Source organism: Eretmochelys imbricata, chromosome 2, assembly GCF_965152235.1.
Source record: "Eretmochelys imbricata isolate rEreImb1 chromosome 2, rEreImb1.hap1, whole genome shotgun sequence".
In the NCBI taxonomy this organism is placed as follows: Eukaryota; Metazoa; Chordata; order Testudines; family Cheloniidae; genus Eretmochelys; species Eretmochelys imbricata.
Window position 1 is genome coordinate 171,611,721 of NC_135573.1, and position 22,029 is coordinate 171,633,749.

At 39.3% G+C, this 22,029-nt stretch overlaps 1 protein-coding gene across 2 annotated transcripts in view; it reads right to left on the reverse strand.

The window, feature by feature from the left end:
- The window catches only part of CUL1 (cullin 1), an 81,632-nt gene that overhangs the window by 16,688 nt on the left and 42,915 nt on the right, over positions 1–22,029 (reverse strand). For both annotated transcript variants that reach the window (XM_077810969.1, XM_077810970.1), the window contains exons 6-9: positions 21,609–21,699; positions 14,654–14,817; positions 6,181–6,343; positions 2,164–2,294 (exon numbers count right to left, since the gene is read on the reverse strand). In XM_077810969.1, coding sequence (XP_077667095.1) covers positions 2,164–2,294; positions 6,181–6,343; positions 14,654–14,817; positions 21,609–21,699 — 549 coding nt within the window. The remainder of the gene's footprint in view (positions 1–2,163; positions 2,295–6,180; positions 6,344–14,653; positions 14,818–21,608; positions 21,700–22,029) is intronic.

A 22,029-nucleotide genomic window follows, 5' to 3' on the forward strand; every position in this document is an offset into this window, starting at 1 on the left:
TGCAATCTCTTTGTCATGAAAGTGCAACTTACAAATGTAGATTTTTTTTTTGTTACATAACTGCACTCTAAAACAAAACAAAAGAATGTAAAACTTCAGAGCCTACAAGTCCACTCAGTCCTACTTCTTGTATCGCTAAGACAAACAAGTTTGTTTACATTTACAGGAGATAATGCTGCCCACTTCTTATTTACAGTGTCACCAGAAAGCAAGAACAGTGTTCACATGGCACTTTTGTAGCCGGCATTGCAAGGTATTTAAGTGCCAGATATGCTAAACATTCGAATGCCCCTTCATGCTTCGGCCACCTTTCCAGAGGACATGTTTCTCTGCTGATGACACTTGTTAAAAAAAATAAAGCATTAATTAAATTTGTGACTGAAGTCCTTAGGGGAAGAATTGTATGTCCCCTGCTGTTTTACCCACATTCTGCCATATATTTCATGTAGTAGCAATCTCGGATGATGACCCAGTACATGGATTCTTTTAAGAACAATTTCGCTGCGGATTTGACAAAACGAAGAAGGTACAAAAAAAGACAAAAAAAGAAGGTACCAATGTGAGATTTCTAAAGACAGCTACAGCACTTGACCCAGGTTTAAGAACCTGAAGTGCCATCCAAAATCTGAGAGGGACGCGGTGTGGAGAATGCTTTCAGATGTCTTAAAAGAGCAACACTCCGATGCGGAACCACCAAAAAAGGAAGTCAACCTTCTGCTGGTGGCATTTAACTCAGAGCATGAAAACTAATATGGCGTCGGTGAGCACTGCTTTGGATTGTTATTGAGTAGAACCCTTCATCAGCATGGAAGCATGTCCCCTGGAATGGTGGTTGAAGCCTGAAGGGACATATGAATTGTTAGTGCATCTGGCACATAAACATCTTGCGACGCCAGGAAAAACAGTGTCATATGAACACATGTTCTCACTTTCATGTGACACTGTAAACAAAAAGTGAACAGCATTATCTCCTGCAAATGTAAACAAACTTGTCTGAGTGACTGGCTGAACAAGAAGTAGGACTGAATGGACTTGCAGGCTCTAAAATTTTACATTGTTTTATTTTTGAATGCAGGTTTTTTTTGTACATAATTCTACATTTGTAAGTTCAACTTTCATGATAAAGAGATTGCAGTACAGTGCTCATATTAGGTGAATTGAAAAATACTGTTTTTTACAGTGCAACCCCTTTAATAAAAAATAAATATTTAGTGAGCACTGTACACTTTGTATTCTATGTTGTAATTGAAATCAATATATTTAAAAATGTAGAAAACATCCAAAATATTTAAATAAATGGTATTATATTGATAACAGTGCAAATAATCGTGCGATTAATCAAGATTAATTTTTTTACATCACTTGACAGCCCTAGTTTAAAGTTATTTAAATACTGCTCGGTGAGGCAATCTCAACCTCTGTGGATTAAAGTCAGGTGCCTCATTAAATGATCTCTTTACAATTCCAATTATGATTAATCAGCATTACTTTCTTTACTAAGAACACTGTACTAGTAAATTGTTGTAGATGAGAGTATATGAGAGAGACAGGTGGGGGAGGCTACATGTTTAAAGAACAAATTCTATTGGTGGAAAGGATAAGCTTTTGAGCGCTACAGACTTGGAAGGGACAAGCTTTTGAGCTTCACAGAGCTCCTTTTCATCAACAGAAGTTGGTCAATAAAAGATATTACCTCAACCACCTTGTCTCAATTTTATATAATCACTTTCAGCATACATAATACTGTACACATCAGGTAAAAAAGGGCAAACCAGTTCATGAAAAAGCTTACAAGTGGAGAGCACAAGTACATGTGATGCAGTACAGAGTAAAGAATATGTCGTCTAGAATGCTTCTTGAAATGGTAGGTTTCATGGTTTTTGAAAGGGAGGAATCTATTGAAAGAGTTAGTTCAAGCAAATGGGTCAACGGAAAAGGCGGCCCAAATTGAGCAGTGGGTGGAGGAGAAAGAAAGAAGGCTGGCAAAAAATAGCAATAATACAGTTCTATTACAGTTATTTTATTTTCAACCTACTATACCATCTGAACCCAGCTGTTTTATTCTGAAGGAATATACACACACAGGACTATCAAAAGCATCCACCTCTCACAAAATGATCTGTTAGCAGTCAGATACAAAACTACATCTGAAAAGATACTTGCATTTAGAGCAGCTTCTCCACATTTCTCAATAGCAGCTAGACCCTGATTATGAATATGCGTTTCCAAGAGTTTTTTCAGCTCTCCGAGGCCATCCTGGATTCGAGATACAAGGTTATACATGCGCCCCAAGTCTGGAAAAAAAGGAAGCCAATCTCTCTCATCTGTATTAACTATGATTTCCTTTCTCCCAACATCCCAATTCTGCATTTTTAAAGTGGCCAAAGAACTGAGCCACACATTCATCAACATATGCATACTTGTAAGTATTATCACATAACAAGCCAAAGAATTTACATTAAACAATTCCAGAGTAGTGCAAAGAACTAGATGGCATTGAAGGACAAAAACTTGCTAAAATAAACAATATTCTGAATAAACTACTTCTTATTTCCAGTACACTTATACACAAACAAAGAACAAAGACCAAGATATAAAATATAGTAAATGTTAATTTATGTCTAGTTTTCATAAAGTTTCTACATTTGAGAGGTGTCATATGTCATACTTAAAGTTTAAAGTAGGTTGTATGTAAATTAGGCTTTTTTGCATCCAAGTCTTATACAATAGATCCCACTGCTTCAGCACCACCAGTAGTAACAGTGGTGGGAGTGCTAATGTAGCGTGGGCTCCAGCTGGCCACCAACATAAGCACCGTATACGTAATCCTGCTCAGAGCAAGTATGGTACTTAAAACCTCAGGAACCACCGGCAGCTCTCTCTTCTTTTAAAGCACGCTAACGCTCCCATTGGTGGGAACAAAACAGACTTAGCAACCGTGGAAAATATGAGGCAAAGAAACCAAGTGTAGACACGGCCTTGGAGCGAAACCTGAAAAAGTGAGTTATCTGCAAATTTTGTTACAGAGGAGTGCTACTGCCTCCCCAGTGCTACTGTTTCCCCCTTGTTTCAGGGGGGAAACATTCAATGACTGCTAAGTGTCAATAAATTCTGTATTTTGTTTTATAAGCCCAACTAAAAAAAAAAAAAAAAAAGGGATGATTGTCAAGAGCCCCACTACAAAAAACTCAGGGTCACAGGATGAAAAACAATTTGCTCCTCATTGAACATAATTTTGCAATATGTTAAAGACTTATCAAAAAACACAACAGCTTGCAGCCCAGATTTTCCAGTGATTTTGCAGTGTCCAACTCGAAGGGGTGTGATTTCAGAGGGCAGGTACTCAGCTCATTCTGAAAATAAGGCCCCTTTCAAGATCTCAAGTTGGGCACCCAAAAAACAACATCACTAGTTACTATAGAAAATCTTGGCCTTAATAAATAGATACTCAAAGGTAAAGGACCATATTAGCCATTATGGACTAGGTACTACGAGATGTGATAATCAAATAGGGCAACGTTAGGCTTTTCGGCCATATCCTACCATTCAGTGGTGTGGAACTTTTCTGTACATCCTCTGAACAATTTATTAGAAATCTCAAATTACTGGATGTTCAATAAAAAGAAGTGATAAGACAGTAAGATTACTTGCTAATAGCAAAATACAAAAAATGGTGCCCTTTACTGCTCCTTTATTACCATGTGGAGCAGTAGTGATTTTTATATTAACGATGGCTAACCCTTTCCATTATAACTCTGTTTTCAGTTACTTATAACTTGGTGAACTTTCAGGATGAGATATATATATATATATGACTGTCTCAAACTTATTCTGAAAAAGTTTCTCCGTATAGTTTTATATATACACGTCAGGAATATCCGATCCTCAGTTCCCTCTTTGTGTTTCAGGAGCCTGGTAAAATCTTTGGAGGACCTGAACAGTAACGCTATGTGAGAATGTAACTCATGCTGTTGCTAGCCATATCTCAAAAGTAAGGGGACAACGGTTGTTGCCCTACACTTGGAAGTAAACGGAAGACAAATGCAACAAGCTTGCTGAAGCTTTCCTGGATTATAAGGTAATTTTGCCTAAATCATCTTATATCCGGTGTCCAATAAAGATTATTATTTCCTGCATTAAATGTTCTGATGTGCCTAGATACCGGCTGACTAATCCACACCATGTCCTGTATTATTACTTGCATAATACGTTTAAGCAATTACACAACACTTAAAGAGTGGTCTGTAATACAGTGTGCCTAACATACCTTATACACCGGACCCTCACTAGAACGTGGGGTTTGGGATCCATGCGTGGTACCGCGTTAACCACATTCTAGCAGGGGCCGCGTTATCATGGATCCCAATTTAAATGTTTAAATTTGGGATCCATTGCCGCGACCGCGCTATATGCGAATCCGCGCTCTAGCAAGAGTCCACTGTATATGGATGTTTCCAGGGGATGAGCTATAGAGAATATATTATGGTGTGTAGCTATATAAACTTTTCATTGCTGAGTTTAAGATAATCTAATATAGTTTACTTCAGTGTTTCATGAGGTTAGATCCAATGACTTGAGACTTGACTAGGCTAGATACAGATGATTTATATTAAGATTGAATTTCTGGGCAATAGGTTAATGCAGCTGTTTCTAGCTATGTTGAGTTACAAGACAATAGAGCTTAAAATGATCAAGGAACAATTATTGTCTGTTGTGCAAGTGGAACCAGTTTAAGAAGAAAGGAAACTTTTTAAAAAGTGGTAGCTGTGTAAAAGCTGCTCAGAGATTTGGAATCATAGAAGTCAGCAAAATTAATGCACAGATACTGGTGGGGTGGATAAAGATGCATGTTTTAAGAAAATGTTTTAAGAAAGGGTATTTATCACCATATGGTACACACAAGAGCTCACATGAATCACTATAAGCTTAGTAATTTTTTTTTTTAATTAAGTTAAAGATTGATTAGACAGAATTTTTCATGATTGGGGAAGAAATTTATATTTTCAGAAGGGATTTATATTTTAAAAAGGCATTAGTTTCTTATTGCTCAGTATCCATATATTGCAAAATTGCTTCAATTAGGTGAGAAACAAATTTCTGATTTACAGTGCTAGTCACTTAACAGCTATTATGAGAGGTAACTAGTGTATACCAATTTAGCTACACTTTCAGCTAGCAATAGTTTATTTTTTTGATCAATTAACCCCACTGATTTGTCCGATTTTTTTTTTTTTTTTTGGAAATCTTAGGTATGGATATTTTTAGTACAAATAAATGGTTTCTTAGCTCTTCTTCTGCTAGTGAAGGAAGGGGATCACTGGCCTAACTTCATCAGTTTTCCTTTGACAAAATAAGTAGTGTTGGCCACTCTAGTCTTCCATTACAGTTGTTGTTTTTAGTAATTATTTGTGTTATCTCAGCTACTTCACTCAAATTTCTTCAGAACTTTCAGATTAATACCTTCCAGCTCTGGTGATTTATCATATCATTTATTCAGTTCTATCGTTTTCTTCTTGAAATCTTTATTTCAGACAGAACCCACCTTCATTTCCTGTAAAGCTTAACTCTAGATTGATGTAACCTCCTTCATCAACATCTATGGTGAAGAGTTCTACACAAACAAATCACTTAGCTGTCCCGGTCTTTCACTGTGCCTTCTGCAAGACACTAAATCATGGCATTTAGGAGGGCCACTGTCTCTCCCACAGAAGTCTTATACCTATTACACTTCAAATAATTTCTCCAGAATATTCCTTTGGCAATTTATTTCTCAAATTCTCTCTCTCAGCTCTTATAGTCTCCATTTTAAATATTATCCACTGAAGTTTACTTTCATTTCTAGTAGCATCACTTAAGACCCATTTCCTCTAATAAAAAGGATCTCTTTTTGCCTGAATTAAAACTACTTTTACCTTACCATTCAACCACTTCCCCCGTTTTCTTATGCATTCCATCTGTGACTCTAACCAGTATTTTGAGAAGCCATTAAGTTGATCATATGGATTTAATTTTATTAACATTTCCAATTTCTCAGATTTTAAAATTTCTTTATTGAGTGTTAACCCTATCTGTTGATGTAACCCCAGCAAAGACATCAAAGTTAGCAATATTATGATCACCAGTACCATTAAGGGGCATCATCTCTGAGAAACTCCCAAACTGAAATTTGAACCAACTCACCTTCATTTTTGTCAGCATCCAGTAAGTTCTGAAACTCTGTATGAAAAATCTCCAAGTGTTTTTCAATAAGTACTTGCTCGCATTTTCGTGCTAATTCATCCTGCGTGCTTTCATGGAGATAAACCTGAACTCTACGCTGTTCCTCCAAAAGACGAGCTTCTGCCTACAGAACAAAGATACATGTACTAATGTATAACAGCAAGATAGAACAGCAGTAAAACCAATGACGACAGTGTAAACAGAGTTTAAAAAAAAAGTATGTTGATGTAACATTATACCTGTCTATTTAAATACAGAGAATATAGTTCTCACAGAAGAAATAGTGATTCCTTTTTATTTATATGTAATATTTTGTGTTAGTGTCCATGTCATTAATTTTATATCTTAATCTGTTGAAACAGAAAAAAGTCACTGAGAAATTATTTTCGTCCTATGCCTCTGAACAGCAAAAGTTTTCAAAAGAAATGAGAAAGCAACCAAGGCAGAGCACCTGTACAGTTTAAGACATCAGACTTTCCAGCACACTGTTAAAAATAACCATGAACAGAAGGACCTCCACACTTACACAAAAATTGACAGACAAAAATAGACAATTTTACAGTATGTGCACAACATGAATTAATTTGAGTGTTCGTAAGTATACAGGATTACATATTAAAACGCTCCAAAATTCATAAACTGCACCAGCATTTATTTTGATCCGTGGAGCCCTCCATATATATGTTTCTGCTCATCCAAAATCCAACTGTCACTAGGGAAATAGTGTTTATTCCAAAATGTAAAACTGAATTTATTTGTACAGCCACCATTTTATCTCTGTTTTGTTTGTAGAATGTGCTAAAGGTTCTCTTTATGATCAATCTGTAAGAACAGTATGTTAGATGATGGGGCACATGTGACCCCCCCACTGCTGATTACTGATATTTTTATTAAAAAACCCATCACAATAGAAGGGAAATTAGAAGACAAGTTTATTCATTTTCCTAATACTTGAATGTATGGACTAAGCATGAAAGACAACATTAGGGATAAGATCACACAGAGTTTTAAACCTACACATTAAACAGAAAGTTCTTGTATAAAATAAAATTTTCCAATTATGCAGACACCAGTCTTTAGCGAAACCATTGCTATAAAAGGTATTACATGTGCATCATCTCTTCTGATGACAGGCATGTGAATAACAAGCTTCCACAGTTACAACAGTAAGGATTGAAAATATTAAAAACAAAATCAACAGAGTTTTGAAAAGGATATAAAGCCCCATGGCTTGAGGGGAAAAGCCAACTTCTAGCCAGTGGGGATAAGGAATCAACCTTCCCTACAGTCAAATTATTCTTTAATTGCCCAATTGCAACGTTTACTGCACCTTCTTCTGAAGCATCTGGTACTGGCCAGTGTCCAGAATATTGGACTAGGACAGCTGGTTTGATCCACGCCAATTCCTACAATTTTATGAGTCAAGAGACTCCATTGCTTATCCCCTTCTTTTTACAGGTAGCACTGTATCAAGAAATGTATCCCTTTTGACTGATACAGTCAACTTGAAATCTATTCATTTCCAAAAAACGAGCTCAAAATAATTTCTGATACTGCACTTGCTCAAGTCCCCCTGCCAATTTCTGTGCTTTCATAATTCTATTTTAAGAAGCATTTCACAAAGCAAGAGGAGGGAGACACATCCACAAAAACAATAATGGAAATAAACTGATCATACAGAAAAAATACACAAAGTTATAAAAACAGGAAAAAGTAAATATTTTTTTAAACTGTTGTTAGTTGAAACACCTAAAATTATTACAACAGTAGACAAAAAACCACAAACTGAATTTGTGATTTTTAAATTTGATGGGGGTCTCTATGAATCCATCCTTTTCCTATGGCTACACAAGCCATCACAGCTTTACTCATCCCCATTTCCCATGGAGTGAGAGCACATTTCCTCTCAACTCAGCAAATCTATCTGCATGGCCTAAATGTCCATTTGTCAACTCCAATTAAGAAACTGACTGGAACCCTCTTACATCATTAATCACATCCGAACCTCCACATGCTGAAAAGTTTGTGGACACCAATGTACTAAAGTAATGTGGATTTAGAAATTATTGTACAATACCATTTATCCTCACTGAGAATTTAGCACATGGCAGTTAAGCATGAAAGCCATTTGAGCCAATGAAGTGCAAATAGCTTTTTGTGGTCTCACTTTACCAATACAGATAATTGTTTCAAGCCCCTTTGCTGACATTTAGCTGGGTGGCTTGCAACAGCCTTCCTTGCACCTCTTCAAGTCTGTCTCAATTGATGCCTTACACAGCAGGAAACTGCTTAACTGTATTCTAATTTACCATCTGAGTAAGTAATTATGGGGAGAATGATTCTGTTCCAGACATTTATATTGCACAAATCACCACAGTATATGAGCACAAGGATCGTCTGACTAAGAAACTGAAGAAAAATTAATCCTCCTGTGATGTTGGAGTCAGAATACTCCAAGGACACTATATATACACACACTAAAGAGCAAAAAGCAGGAGAAATAATCTAATACCTACTCACACCTAAACAGTTCTGGTAACTTGTGTGGGTATTTCTATCAGTGTAGCCAGAGCATAGAAAAGAATTAGCCAAGAAGAAATTTATTTCAGTGATCTAGTATCTAGCCCCAGTGCATACTGGGCCACATCCTTTGGTCTGTATGTGTTGTGTGTGTTCCATCCCCCTTTAGACTGATGTCTAATGTGAAGTGTTTTTGGTTTTGCCAGTTGAATTCTTATGAGGGTGTTCCTTCTGTTCAGATGGGATTGGGAGGTTGATTTCCATGTTGGAGTGTCCTCTGTGAGGAGGAATTCAGATGGTGAAGGTGGTCATGGACCCAGAGTGTTAGACTTTGCCCTTAAACTATGATTCCCAGTAAGGCTGTGCATTTTCTTTCTGAAGATTTCGTCTGCCCTTGGATAACTTTCATCTCTCTCTCCAGGCCTAAAACCATCATCTTGGAGGGGAACAAGTATCCCTTTGTGTAATTTTCAGGTCTCCAAGGTTGTCTGGGATCCTGTTAAATTCTGTAAATTTGACACTAATCCCTGGTTCTTGAAATAGCTGCAGTGACCATCAGCTTTTTTGATGTCCTGCAGTGAGGAAGCCTGGATGAACCCATTGTTTAGACTGGGAATCACTGTACTGGGATTCCTTCACTCTTCAGTGCTGTAGCTAATACTGCCTCTATTTTTATTTGTGTGTGGTGTAGTTCTCTCACTCTTTTTTTTTTTTTAAATTATTTAGGGAGGCCAGACAAAGCCAGGGTAATAAATGAAAAGGGAAACAGGAATCACTGATCCAACAGTTATTGGGAACATGAAGATAGATGTTTATGAGGTTGACTGATACTCAGTAACTACCCCAAATCCAATGATGCTAGGATGGCTTTCAATATATCCATTTTGAAATTTTTGTAGATCATCCATTTTAAAATCAAGGACCAAGTTACCTCCTTCCAGTCTATGAGGTATAATGAAATGGCATAGAAAGTGGTCTTGGTACAACTATAACTAGGAACATGGTTTCATTAGAGTGCACAAAAAGCTCTATTTTAATCAAATGGGAAGGAAGACAGGATCACTTTGAAGAGTGGGGGAATCTACTGGAAGTCTATATAACAGCCATTATCCGAGAAAAAACAAGATCTATTTATTCTGCATACAGTAAGACTGACACAAGGAACCAGGCTGGAAACCGTCAAAGAATCTTTATCCAACTTGTTCCTAATTGTCAGAGAGACTTGCCAATGAAACTATCCAAGAATTTCAGTTCTTGACTAGAGTGATTTGTAGGGTCCGTTACCCTATAAGATCCAGAAAAGCTAGATTATTTAATAATCCACTTCTATGGGAACCAGTTTGGTAAGGAAGTGGTTTGATGGTTGTTTTCCTTGTGTTTTTTCAGTGTTGTCTCCAGGGCCTAAGTACACCATTTAGGTGCCACTGACTTCCAAAAACACCACTCTGTTGGCACCTAAATCCCCATGTCACCTAAATTTCTACCAGTTGGCATTTGCAGAGCCACCAAAGCCCTGATGCTTCCCCACAGCTAATGAGCAATTTGGACCCTATATAAAATGAAGTTACTCAGGGCTCCTTGTGATGAAAGCTTTTGCCTCAGTTGTTTGAATTACCTTAAAAGGATGGTTTGCAGAAAAACCTCGGGAGGAGGTTTAAAATCGAAAAAATTATAAGTTGCTTAATTGGACATAAAAGCGTAGTGGTAGTGTCAGGACCCTTTGGGATGCTTAGACTAGTAATTAGTTTTAAGAATAAATCTTTGAATAGAAATTAACTGTAGTATAAATTAGAAAATCCAGTAATGGATGGTGATGTAGTCGAAGATTCCATTTCTAAGGCACATAGGGGTCCATTACCTATGATGTAATAATTTCACTTCCTGTGATGCAATGGTAAATTCCACTTCCTATGGGGGATTGACTCAGGAATACATGGGGCTTCCAAAGAGGAAGTGGGTAGGGGGCACCCACTGGTCGGCTGAAAACCTCCCCTAGGAATATATTGTAGCCCACAGGAATACATGGGACTTCCAGTGAGGAGGAGGAGCTACTAGTCACATGTTGGTACATGTGACTGGGCGTAGCTGGGCACAGAGCCAGCAAAAAGCTGGAAGTTGATTGGCTGAGTCTGGGTGACCAAGTCGTACATAAGGGCGACAGACAGCAGGCTAAACCCTGTAGTGGCGTCAGGAACCTGGAGGAGAGAAAAGGCTTCAAGACTTGAAAAGACGACGACGCTTAAGGAACAGCGGCAGAAGCCTCAGCGGAACCCTGCAGAGAGAGCGCTGCCTGAAAATTGCAGCTATTGCAGCAGCAGCAACCGCAGAATTCCAAAGTTGCTCCAGACAACGACTGCTTCCGTTATCCAGCCAGCCAGGTGCCACTGCAGCAGCTAACCCAGCAGCTACCAAGCGGGCTTCTGTCTCTTCTACCTGAGGAGCTGTTTTATCTGAGGAACAGGCAGCCGCTCAACACAGGAGCCAGCAGCTAGAGACCACTGGTGACAGCAGTCAACAGCTTGCAAAGGAATAGCCACTGGCAGCCATCGCACTCTAATTGTGACAGAGTAGAAGGACCAAAGATGGTCTCAGAGATTTTTAAAAAGCTTTTGTAAGTTTAATCCTTCTTTTTATTTGCAAACAAAACCCATACACTTTTGGATAGTAAATAAGCTGGCTGGCTGTGGTCTGAATGAGATCTTCCCCTACCCATCCAGTAACTGCCCGGCCAGTGCTTACTGGATGTTTAGTTTAGTATTAAGTATTTGGTATTGAAAGTCTGATATATTATTATGATTATTATATTGTTACTGTGACGTTGCACTCCATAGAATATGCTTTATGCAAAAGGTCTCTTGTAAGGTATCATTACAAAGCTTATAATCTACTAAGTGTGTTCATCCTATTTGTATGAACGTATCATTCTTGTATCTGAAACTAGAAATATGAAGTAGTACTCTGAAGTCCTACTGTAACTATGCAAAGTGTGGCCATTAATGGTGGCTTGAAATCTTGATGGCTCCCATTAACTAGGACAACTGGTTGTAAATGGCTCCGTTTACTTGTAAGCCTTCCTATATATATATGTGTGTCAGCCAGTGGGTAATGAAGTCTCACAGGACATGTGGACATGTCACATGATACTGGAATCCATGTTAAACCTGGTGCTTTTCCAGTTAGAAAAAGAAGAGTGGGAACCCAGAAAGGCACAAAGGATTCCTGCCTTGTGCCAAAGATATATATGGGGGTGGAACAAAACAAAGGGGGTGGCCAGTCATGAGGTTACCACCTGGGCTCGAACTAACAAGAACTGTACCGGGGAAAGGACTGGGCCCAGACTAAGAAGGAGTCTAGTCTGTGAAAGAAGCTTATTGGAACATTTCTGAGGGTGAGATTTACCTGTATTCAGTTTCTTAAATGTATTAGGCTTAGACTTGCGTGTTTTGTTTTATTTTGCTTGGTAACTTACTTTGTTCTGTCTGTTATTACTTGAAACCACTTAAATCCTACTTTTTATACTTAAGAAAATCACTTTTGTTTATTAACAAACCCAGAGTAAGTGATTAACACCTGGGGGAGGAAACAGCTGTGCATCTCTCTCTATCAGTGTTACAGACAGCAGACAATTTATGAGTTTACCCTGCATAAGCTTTATACAGAGTAAAACGGATTTATTTGGGGTTTGGATCCCATTAGGAGCTGGGTGTCTGGGTGTTGGAAACAGGAGTTCTTGCTGAGCTGTTTTCAGTTACGTCTGCAGCTTTGGAGGCATGGTTCAGACCCTGGGTCTGTGTTGCAGCAGGCTAGCGTGTCTGGCTCAACAAGAAAGGGTTCTGGAGTCCCAGCCATCAAAGAAACAGGATCAGAGGTAGTTTCAGCACATCAGATGACAGTCCCAAGGGGCTTTCTCTGACTGAACCCATCACAGTTACGTTACAGAGCATTAAGTGAATGATTATATTGTCATATGTCATAGTCAGTGAGAGTGTCCTTTGTACTGTAAGTGCCATTCATTCTTTTAACTATAATCCTTATATTGATCTCTATTATTTTACTGTAACCACTCACTTCTAAAATAAAATATGATTCTTTGTTTTCGAAGATTTAGTGCTTGATTCTCTATTCTTGATTGGAGGGCTGTATCCATGCCCTTTCAAGGGAAAGCAATCTAGCTGTGGCTTTTCCTGGCAATTCCTTTAGGGCAGGTCACAACCTTGGTTACCAGGTTAGATAAAGTAAGAATTGAGGTTTTAAATCAAAAGCAGTGTTTTTAGGCAACATCATTGGTATAGGATAATTGAATCAAATCTTCCGGTAACAGCATAGGGCATTCTCAAACTAGGCAGGGGAACACTTATCTCACCAGTGGGGCTCAGTCCCGCAGGCAGGCTCTGAGCAGACCTACAACCCGATACCAGTCAGTCCTTGAAGCAGAAGGTCCAGATGCAGGCCACGGACTAGACAGCTGGGCAGCCTAGCACCTATACACAAGACAACCAGAGGCACACAGAATGTGGAGCAACCATGATACAAGTATCGAGCAGGAGACCAAGAGACAGTTTTGGCTGCAAGGCATAGGCTACCTAAGTGGCTAACCTGGTTTAGATGCCTAAGTCCAGGAGAGACTTTGCAGCTGAGGATCCTGAGCAGAGGGAGGCGCCTATCTGTGGTCCATTAGCCAGGTGCACCTGGTTAGCTGCTAAGCAGCTAAGCCTCTCTCCTCAGCTTCACTCTGGCTAAGCTTGCTGGCTTCTGTGTATCCCTTTCTTAGGTGTGTAAATCTCCATTTGCATTGTAGAGAGAACCTAGGCACCTACCTTAAGACCGATGATCCCCCTAAACAATAGGAAGTTAGGTATAGCAACAATGAGCAGATCAAGACCTAAGTACCTTTGAGGATCTGGACCTGTGTCTCTTAAAAAGAAAGGCAAGTTTTGGTGGAGATTGCTTCAATTCTCAAACCAAGCAATGATTTTAGAATGCAATATTCAGCCTTTTTCCTGTTTAGACTCACATTTCATCCTCCATATTCTCTCATGAGCCTCAATCATTTTGGGAATCCATATGGATTTCAGCTGCAGGCAGGACAAAGGATTTGAGTGAACCAAGTCACAACAAAGTGGTCACCAGATCCAGGGCACATTAACATCTGCCATTTTGATGCGTATATCAGCTCATAGGTTGCACAATCGCTTTTTGAAGCTTGGCAGAATAAAAAGTGCTTGAAAGAGTGCAGATGATAGGCATCAATTAAAGCAAAAATGGAAAAGCCACAAAGACTTGTTTTTATGTCAAAAGAGGAGACGATATATTGTCTTCACCAATGTACCTGGACCATTGGGGAAGAGGCATTTGAAATATCTTCACACTGCAAACCAAACAAAAAAATCTCTCCCTGCCATGCTGGAATAACAAATGCTTTCAAAGGGAATTCTGCTGAACTTTCCCTAAAACCTGCTTCTTGATGAAAAGGGGATTTTGCCTGGCTAATGAAGGCAAGGCCTAACAGTGTAGGCTTTTCAGTACCGTTTATGAGGCCAGCTCCCAGTACTGGAACTGAACCCATGAGCCTGTAGCCCCGAGACATAACTAATAGCTTTTTCATTGGAAAATTTGACAGGCCTTTGACGTTGCTGAATTTATTCCATCTCCTCTTTTGGTTTGCCCATTAAGGAGAGATTCAAATAACTGTAAATACATTGAAGAGGGAGGAATTTCAAACCAGCTAAAAGCAACGAAGATAGGAATAAGAACAACTCTGTCCAAATGGCAGTGGAAAGACAGTAAGTAGTTTTTACTTTACAACAGTAATTAGCATCTTAAGAACTCAAATATCTATATTAGTGCTTACCTCTAATAGACAGCTGGATCCAGGAAATAAGCACTGAACTCCAGCTACTTAATAATAGCTCACCTTTTTCATATATTCTGTGACTGGGTTCTGTTGCAAGAATTCAGTACTTTCTCTTGTATAAAACCTCTCTGTGTCAGCGAGAAACTGAGATTCAAAAGACTCTTTATAGACAGTTAGTGTAGGTCCCTTTGCAAATGCATCATCTTCATTCAGCCCCAGTTCCACTAAAAAACAAAGTACACAATGATTAATTTATTCTACGTTAAATGATCTATTGTACATTTTGAGTGTTTAGTTCTCTATGCAATTAATTATAAATCCCAGAAGTGCATCCTTAATTCTAAACTAATAACGTGCACCAAGAGACGCCTCAATTAATCAGGAATCTATTCTGTATAAAAAAAATTTAATTCGAACAACTTCATTAAGGATAGATGAACTTGTAGTTGTATGCTTTTTTTATTTTATATATGTATTTTTAAATACACATACATGGTTCAGAATTTATTAGTAATTGCAAGTTCGTTTAATAAAAATAATGAAGTCATAATACATGAGAACTCACTCAAGTGTACTACTATTAAATTTGCTGAGACACAGAGACTACTCTTTTTTGGCAATTTAGCAAGAGTGAGGATGAGCAATGTTTGACAATTATGAAATACATTTAATATATATACACTGCAAGGAGGATCATGAAATTTGTATTATATAAAGACATACAAAGCACCAGATGCTTCATGGAAGAATTTCTGAAAAATCTTTGGAAATACTGAGGGGAAAAAAAACCCCAAACATCCAAGATTAGTACTAAAACCAGCCTAGACAACACAGTTTTATCTTCAAAACCAAGTTCCAGAGCAGAAAGCCCAGGATGGACTGAAACAAGGCAGGCAAAAGACCCAGGGACTTTTAACAGAATTAGTATTTCTAGTATTTCTTACCAAACCACAATTTAGACCTTCATAAAAGATCTATGGTTATAGTACTTATAACCAGAATATTTAAAGCACTGATAGAGAAAACTAAAACAGACAAGAAGCGCAATCATTTTTCTTATAATAGTGAATCCAGTGAGACAGTTTTACTATTTGCATTGTTTGTTAAGGAAAACTGTGCTTTAAAATTACTTAAGCTCCATTCTTTAAAAGTGTTAAGAAACCAGTATTTGGAGTATATACTAAAAGAAGGGGTTTGAAAAGAATAAGCTCTTTGTGGAATTTTTTGCATATTCTTGGCAGCCATTACAGTAATTTAATATGGGTTTACAAAGAGAAATTTGTAATGTTTAACATGTAAATAAAGTTTAATACTTTAAAACAGCAGTTTTCAACCAGGGGCACATATACCCCTGCGGGTACGCAGAGGTCTTCCAGGGAGTAAATCAGCTCATCTAGATATTTGCCTAGTTTTACAACAGGCTATATAAAAAGCACTAGCAAAGTCAGTACAAACTAAAATTTCATACAGACAATGACTTTATATATATATATCGCTATACATAGTATACCCTGAAATGCAAGTACAATATTTAAATTCCAATTGATTTATTTTATAATTATGTGGCAAAAATGAGAAAGTATACTTTTTTTTAGTAACAATGTGCAGTAACACTTTTGTATTTTTAGGTCTGATTTTGTAAGCAAGTAGTTTTTAGGTGAGGTGAAACCTGGGGGTATGCAAGACAAATCAGACTCCTGAAAGGAGCACAGTAGTCTAGAAAAGTTGAGAGCCACCGCTTTAAAAACCATGTATAGTATTTTTATTGTGCATCTGAAGTATAAGTCAGTTCCATGGGGAACACTGAAATTTAGATTTTTAAGCATAAATTAGTATAAATAATAATTGATTACAGAAATTGTATAACATTATGGTTTCCATAGTCAGTATCACAGAAACTAGCTCAAATGTCAACTTTCACATTATTCGTGTCAAAAAGGAATTTTCTTTTAAACTTTCAAATTGTTTGCATAAATAAATTAGACACACATAAACTAACATTTATTTACTCCCCTGAAGGACACAATATCAGAATTTAATGCAAATGAAAAAAAAATCCATGTTTGTGTTGCAGCTCATATTCTTGTTCCAAAACAACATTTTTGTTCCAACTACAGCATAGTCTTCTTAAATAATTTCTTAACAACAATGAAATGGAGGTTATTACTTTTAACCGGCAGTTCTTTGAGGTGTGTGGTCCATATAAGTATTCCACACATGGGATATGCATGTGCACCAGGTGCCTGAGTCCAGAATTTTTTTGCAAGCAGTGTCTGTTGTCCCGCTCACAAGCCATTGCTCTTCTCATACTCCAAACAGAAGGCAGAAACGGTTGTGTGGGCCGACATTTCTCCAGTTTCCAATTCGTACTGTAGTTCAAACATTCTGCAGCACAGAGGGTGGATAGTAGAGCACACATCTTGAAGAACCTCCAGTTACAGGTAAGTAACCTCCATTTCTTCTTTCAAGTGATGGTCCCCTATATGTATTCCACATGTGAGAGATTAACAAGCAGTACTGAGATGGGGTGGGTAAAAGGACGCTGAAGTGTAGTTGACTGTAGTACTGCTGCCCTCACAGATGCATCCACAGTTGATGTCTGGACCAGAACATAATGTCTCGTGAAGGCATACAAAGACCTCCAAGACGCTGCCCTTCATATCTCTAGGAAGGTTATATCTCTCAGCAATGCAGCCAAAGTATCTTTACCCCCCTTCGGAGAGGGAATATAAACTAGTTGGTAAGAAAGGGTAATACAACCTGGGATTCATTTTGAAAGTCTCTGCCTTGATATAGTTTGACCCCTTGATTTCTCTGCTATGGAAACAAATTGTTAAGGTATCTTTCTAACATCCTTCATTCTTTGCAAATAAAAAGAGGAAGTCCTTCAGATGTCTACAGAATACCGTCTCTCTTCATCTGAGGCAAGTGGATTACCTGACTCATGAAACTTGGATACTACTTTAGGAAAGAATCTAGGGTGAGGTCATAACAAGATCTTTTCTCTATAGAAAGAATTATAATGGTGGGTGCACCAAGAGTGCGCCGAGCTCAGTGACTCTTCTGGCTGACATCATGGCTATTAGGAAGGCCACCTTCATGGACAGATAGGCCACAGAGCATGTGTCTAGAGGCTCGGGGGGAGGGGGGTAGGTAAAGTGAGTGACGATAAAACAAAATTGAGGTCCCACCAATGTGCAAACTTCACTAATGGTGGAAAGGATTTCAGAATCCCCTTCAGAAATCTAGTTGTGACAGGATGAGTGAAGATTGTACTGTTGTCCACTGGAGGATGGAAAGTGATGATCACTGCTAAATACACTCACAGAGAATTGAGCACAAGGCCTGAAGACTTAAGTATAAGCAGATACTCTAAGAAGAAAGGATCCAGCAGATTCTGGAGACAAGATTCTTTGTGAGCCCAAGAGAAGAAATTCTTCCATTTTCCTGAGTAACAGCTTTTCTGCTTTGGTTAAGGATGGATTGCAACCCTTTAGAACACAAGTGCTCTATTTCTGACACCCATTCAAATGCCAGGCCCTGAGTTGCAGCGGTCCTGGATTGGGGTGCTTGAACCTGCCCTTGTGCTGGGTTAGAAGGTTTGGCAATGTGAGGATGTTCCTGGATAAGTGAACTGAGAACTTCAACAGATCCATAAATCAGAACTATCTCAGACAGTTGGCCCCAGTCAGGATGACGTAAGCTCTGTCTTCATAGATTTTCTGTAGAACCTGTGATATCAATGGGATGAGAGGGAAGGCATACCCCAGGAGACCCTTCCATGATACCAGGACAGCATCTTCCATCAAACCCTTGCCTAGGGCTGCTCTGGAGCAGTACCAAGTAAGTTTCTTGTTCTCTTGATAGGCAACAAGTTCCCAGGCTGGAATTCCCCATTGGGCTAAGATGTCGTCAAGAACTGAATTGTGAATCTCCCATTTGTGATTGAGGAAAAGTGTCTGCTCAAGCAGTCCATTAGGGAGTTTTACACCCCTGATAAATATGTTGCTAACAGGGTTATGTGATGGCTGGTTCACCAATTCCAGGGTGACTGCCTCAATGCACAAGGAGGGAACCCGCCCCCCCCACACTTATATAAAATACAACTGTCATGTTGTTTGAAATTATTTGGACGTGTCTGGATTGGGTGAGTGGGAGGAAGGGTTTGCAAGCTCAATGGACTGCCCAGAGTTCTAGTAAATTGATAAGCATATGGGACTCCCATAGGATCCAGATGCCTTGCTCCATATGATAACTCACATGAGCAACCCAACGAAAGAGGGAGGCATTGGTAACAATGGGTTCCTTGGGAGCTGGTGTGAGGAAAGGGACTCTCCCCCGAACCTTCTCTGATTTTGTTCACCAGACAAGAGTCTAAAACTTTGGGTGGAACAATCATCTACCATTTATGTTGCCCTTCTCTGGTGCGTACATGGAGAGAAGCCAGGCTTGTAGGCAGCAAAGATGAAGCCTGGAGAACGGCATCAAGTATGTGCATATGGCCATGTGGCCGAGGAGGGAAAGGCAAGTTTTGATTGACGTTCTGGGTCTGACAGTGACCTGATGAATCAAAGCACTCATGGTCTGAAACCTCTTGAGAGATAGATACATTTTTGCTGTAGTCGAGTCCAACATATCGCTTATACAATTTATGAACCTCATGGGTGTTAATGAATTTTTTTGTGATTGATGCGGACACCCAGGGAAGTCAGAAGGTTGAGTACAACAACGGTTGCCAGCTGGACTTTCCTTGTAGGAACTGCCCATCAGAAGCCAATCGTTGAGGTAAGGGAAGACTGTAAATCCCTCTCTTCTCATCCAAGCTGCCACTACTGAAAAGAACCTTGTGAAGCTCTGAGTGTTGAAGCTAGACCAAAGTGGGAGGACTCTGAATTGGTAATGCTTGTGATCAGAGAGGAACCTGTGGAAACTCCTGTGGGTTGGGTAGAGGACTAAATGAAAATATGCATCTTTCATGTTGAGAGCTGCGAACCATGTTTCCTCTAACAAGGGAATTACTGATGCCAAGGATATCACGTAGAACTTTAGTTTTTGAATGAATCTGTTCAGCTGTCCCAGACTGAGAACTGGCCTCCATCTCCCATTTTTCTTGGGAATCAAATAGTAAGGTGAAAAGAATCCCTTCCCTTGATGGTCAGGTGAAACCCTTTCTATGGCTCCCCTGGAGAGAATGGAGTTCTCCTCTTGATGCACAATCTCCCCATGACAGTGGTCCCTGAAAAGGAATCGGGAAGGGCGGTTTGCGGGTTAGAGGTACCAGAAACTCCATCAAATAGCAACCATGAACAATCTCTAATACCATTTGTCTGTAGTCAGGGGATAACTACAATTTTTTTGGCAAATTGAGTAAGGCAACCTCTGAATATCAGTGGAGGGGAATGAGTGGCATCAATAAAGGGACACAGGTCCTGACAGCCCCATCAAGAGAAACTCTTCGCTTGGAAAGCTGGATCCCTTATCTCCAACGGTACTGATGTTACCAATGGTTATGCCCCAAGGCTGGCAGGTGGGATGGAAGAACAACTTTGCCTTGTTTGGATAATGTCTTCCTCTGGTGTAACAGTGTCCCGGATTAGAGATGGTCCTCAGTAGGAGGGGTGAATGGAGATAGGAAAAAGCAAACATGTCTTCCAGGGAGACCCAGGTCTCTGATAACCCTTCGGTACAAGGAGTCTCCATTGGCAGAGCTGTCTGACCTGGAACCTCCTTCATCACCATGGTGGTCGAGCGTCCTTTGGGGCCATGTCACTACTGATACTGCATCAGCTCTAGAAATGGATGGCATCACCAGGAGCCATTTATCCTGAGCCTTCACAATCAGAGTCAATGTTAGAGCCGTTGGATCTGTACCCTTGTGTACCACCTTCTCCTGCAGAGATGATTTATTTGGGACTAAAGCCTAAGTGCCTGTACTTGCTAGCTCTCCCATCTTTGATGGGGTGGTTTTAAACAAAGATGGCTTGTCCTTAAGTCCATGAGAGTGCCCTTGGTTCTCATGTGAAGCCTTCTGCTTAGGCTTAAGTCTTAGCTTATGTTGCCAACCTCGTGCTCAGAGGCCACTGCCCACCTGGTGAGACTGATGTATGGGGGTTGATGGTGGTCCCAAGTCTGGATCTGACTAGGGCTTCATTGACTTCTACGTGAGATGTTTTCTGGCGTCTTAGTTCCCAACCTTCACAAGTTCTGTGGCAAAAAGAGCAGCAGTTGCTGCATTTGGCAGAAACATGAGCCTCACCCACGCAATACAGGCAGTATTGATGATCACTTCTCTGAAGAGGAGCAAGGGCAAGAAACACAATTTCTGAACTCTGGGACTCTGGGCATAATCCCAAACTTCTCAGGAGGAAAAATATCCCCATGTGTGGAAGAAAATGGGGGGAAAAAAACACTAACTCTGCTATGTAGACTATGCCTTGAAGACTAAAACCAAGTATATACAATATCTTACAGTAATGACAGTAAAAAAAGGAGTGAGGATAAGGAAGATTCCGACTCAGACCATGAAGTGGTAAGAAGGAACTGAAGAGGTGTCGCCACGCACTACCTTTTATGCCCTCGGTTCGGACTACAACAAGAGCTACAGCACATGGGCAGGTCAAGGGACACTGCTTACAAAAAATTCCAGACTGAAACATGTTTTGCATGCATATCCCAAGAGTGGAATACATAGGGACCATCCCTCGAAGAAGAACATCTACTACAGGCTTAGAGTTTGATTATTTCTAGCTATGAATTTTTGCCTCTCAAAACAGAAAAGGTTGCATTATTAATTGGGATGGAGTTATTTTGTTTTAGAGGCATACATGATCTGTCACTTCCCCCCCCATTCTCAGACAGAATAAAGTTAAAAATTTTACATGGCAAATTACACTACTAAAAGTTTATTCTACTGCAAAAATCTTTCTTAATCAGCTATGGTAAAAACGTTGCTTTAGGGCTCTGGTGGGAGATTTTCCAAGTGGCTACAAGTAAATCTTACAGAAAATTCATTTACCATAGGATTGTACGACTCCACTGATCAGCCTGGTGTTGATGGTTTCACCATTTCTTTCCTTTTCTATCAGTTTCAACACAGCATTTGTTACCTTTGAAATACAAATTAAAAATGAGTCAACATACATTAAAACCAACTACTTGGTCAATAAATACAGTAATCAATCAGGCATGTACTTCCACGCTCAAGACAATCCAAACACCTGAAAAAGAAATAAAGCAATGTGCTAATCTTAACACCAAACAGAATTCCCACAAACATCACTGAAAGTTGTGCACGTCAGTAACTTACAATTCAATATTCTAGCTAACGAACTGCAAAGAAATATAAAAGCATCTGTTTGTGCCGTTAACTATTTCTCTATAATATATAAGCAACCTCTAAACTTCGGTTTAATAAATTCTGCTTGTTTACATTTGAA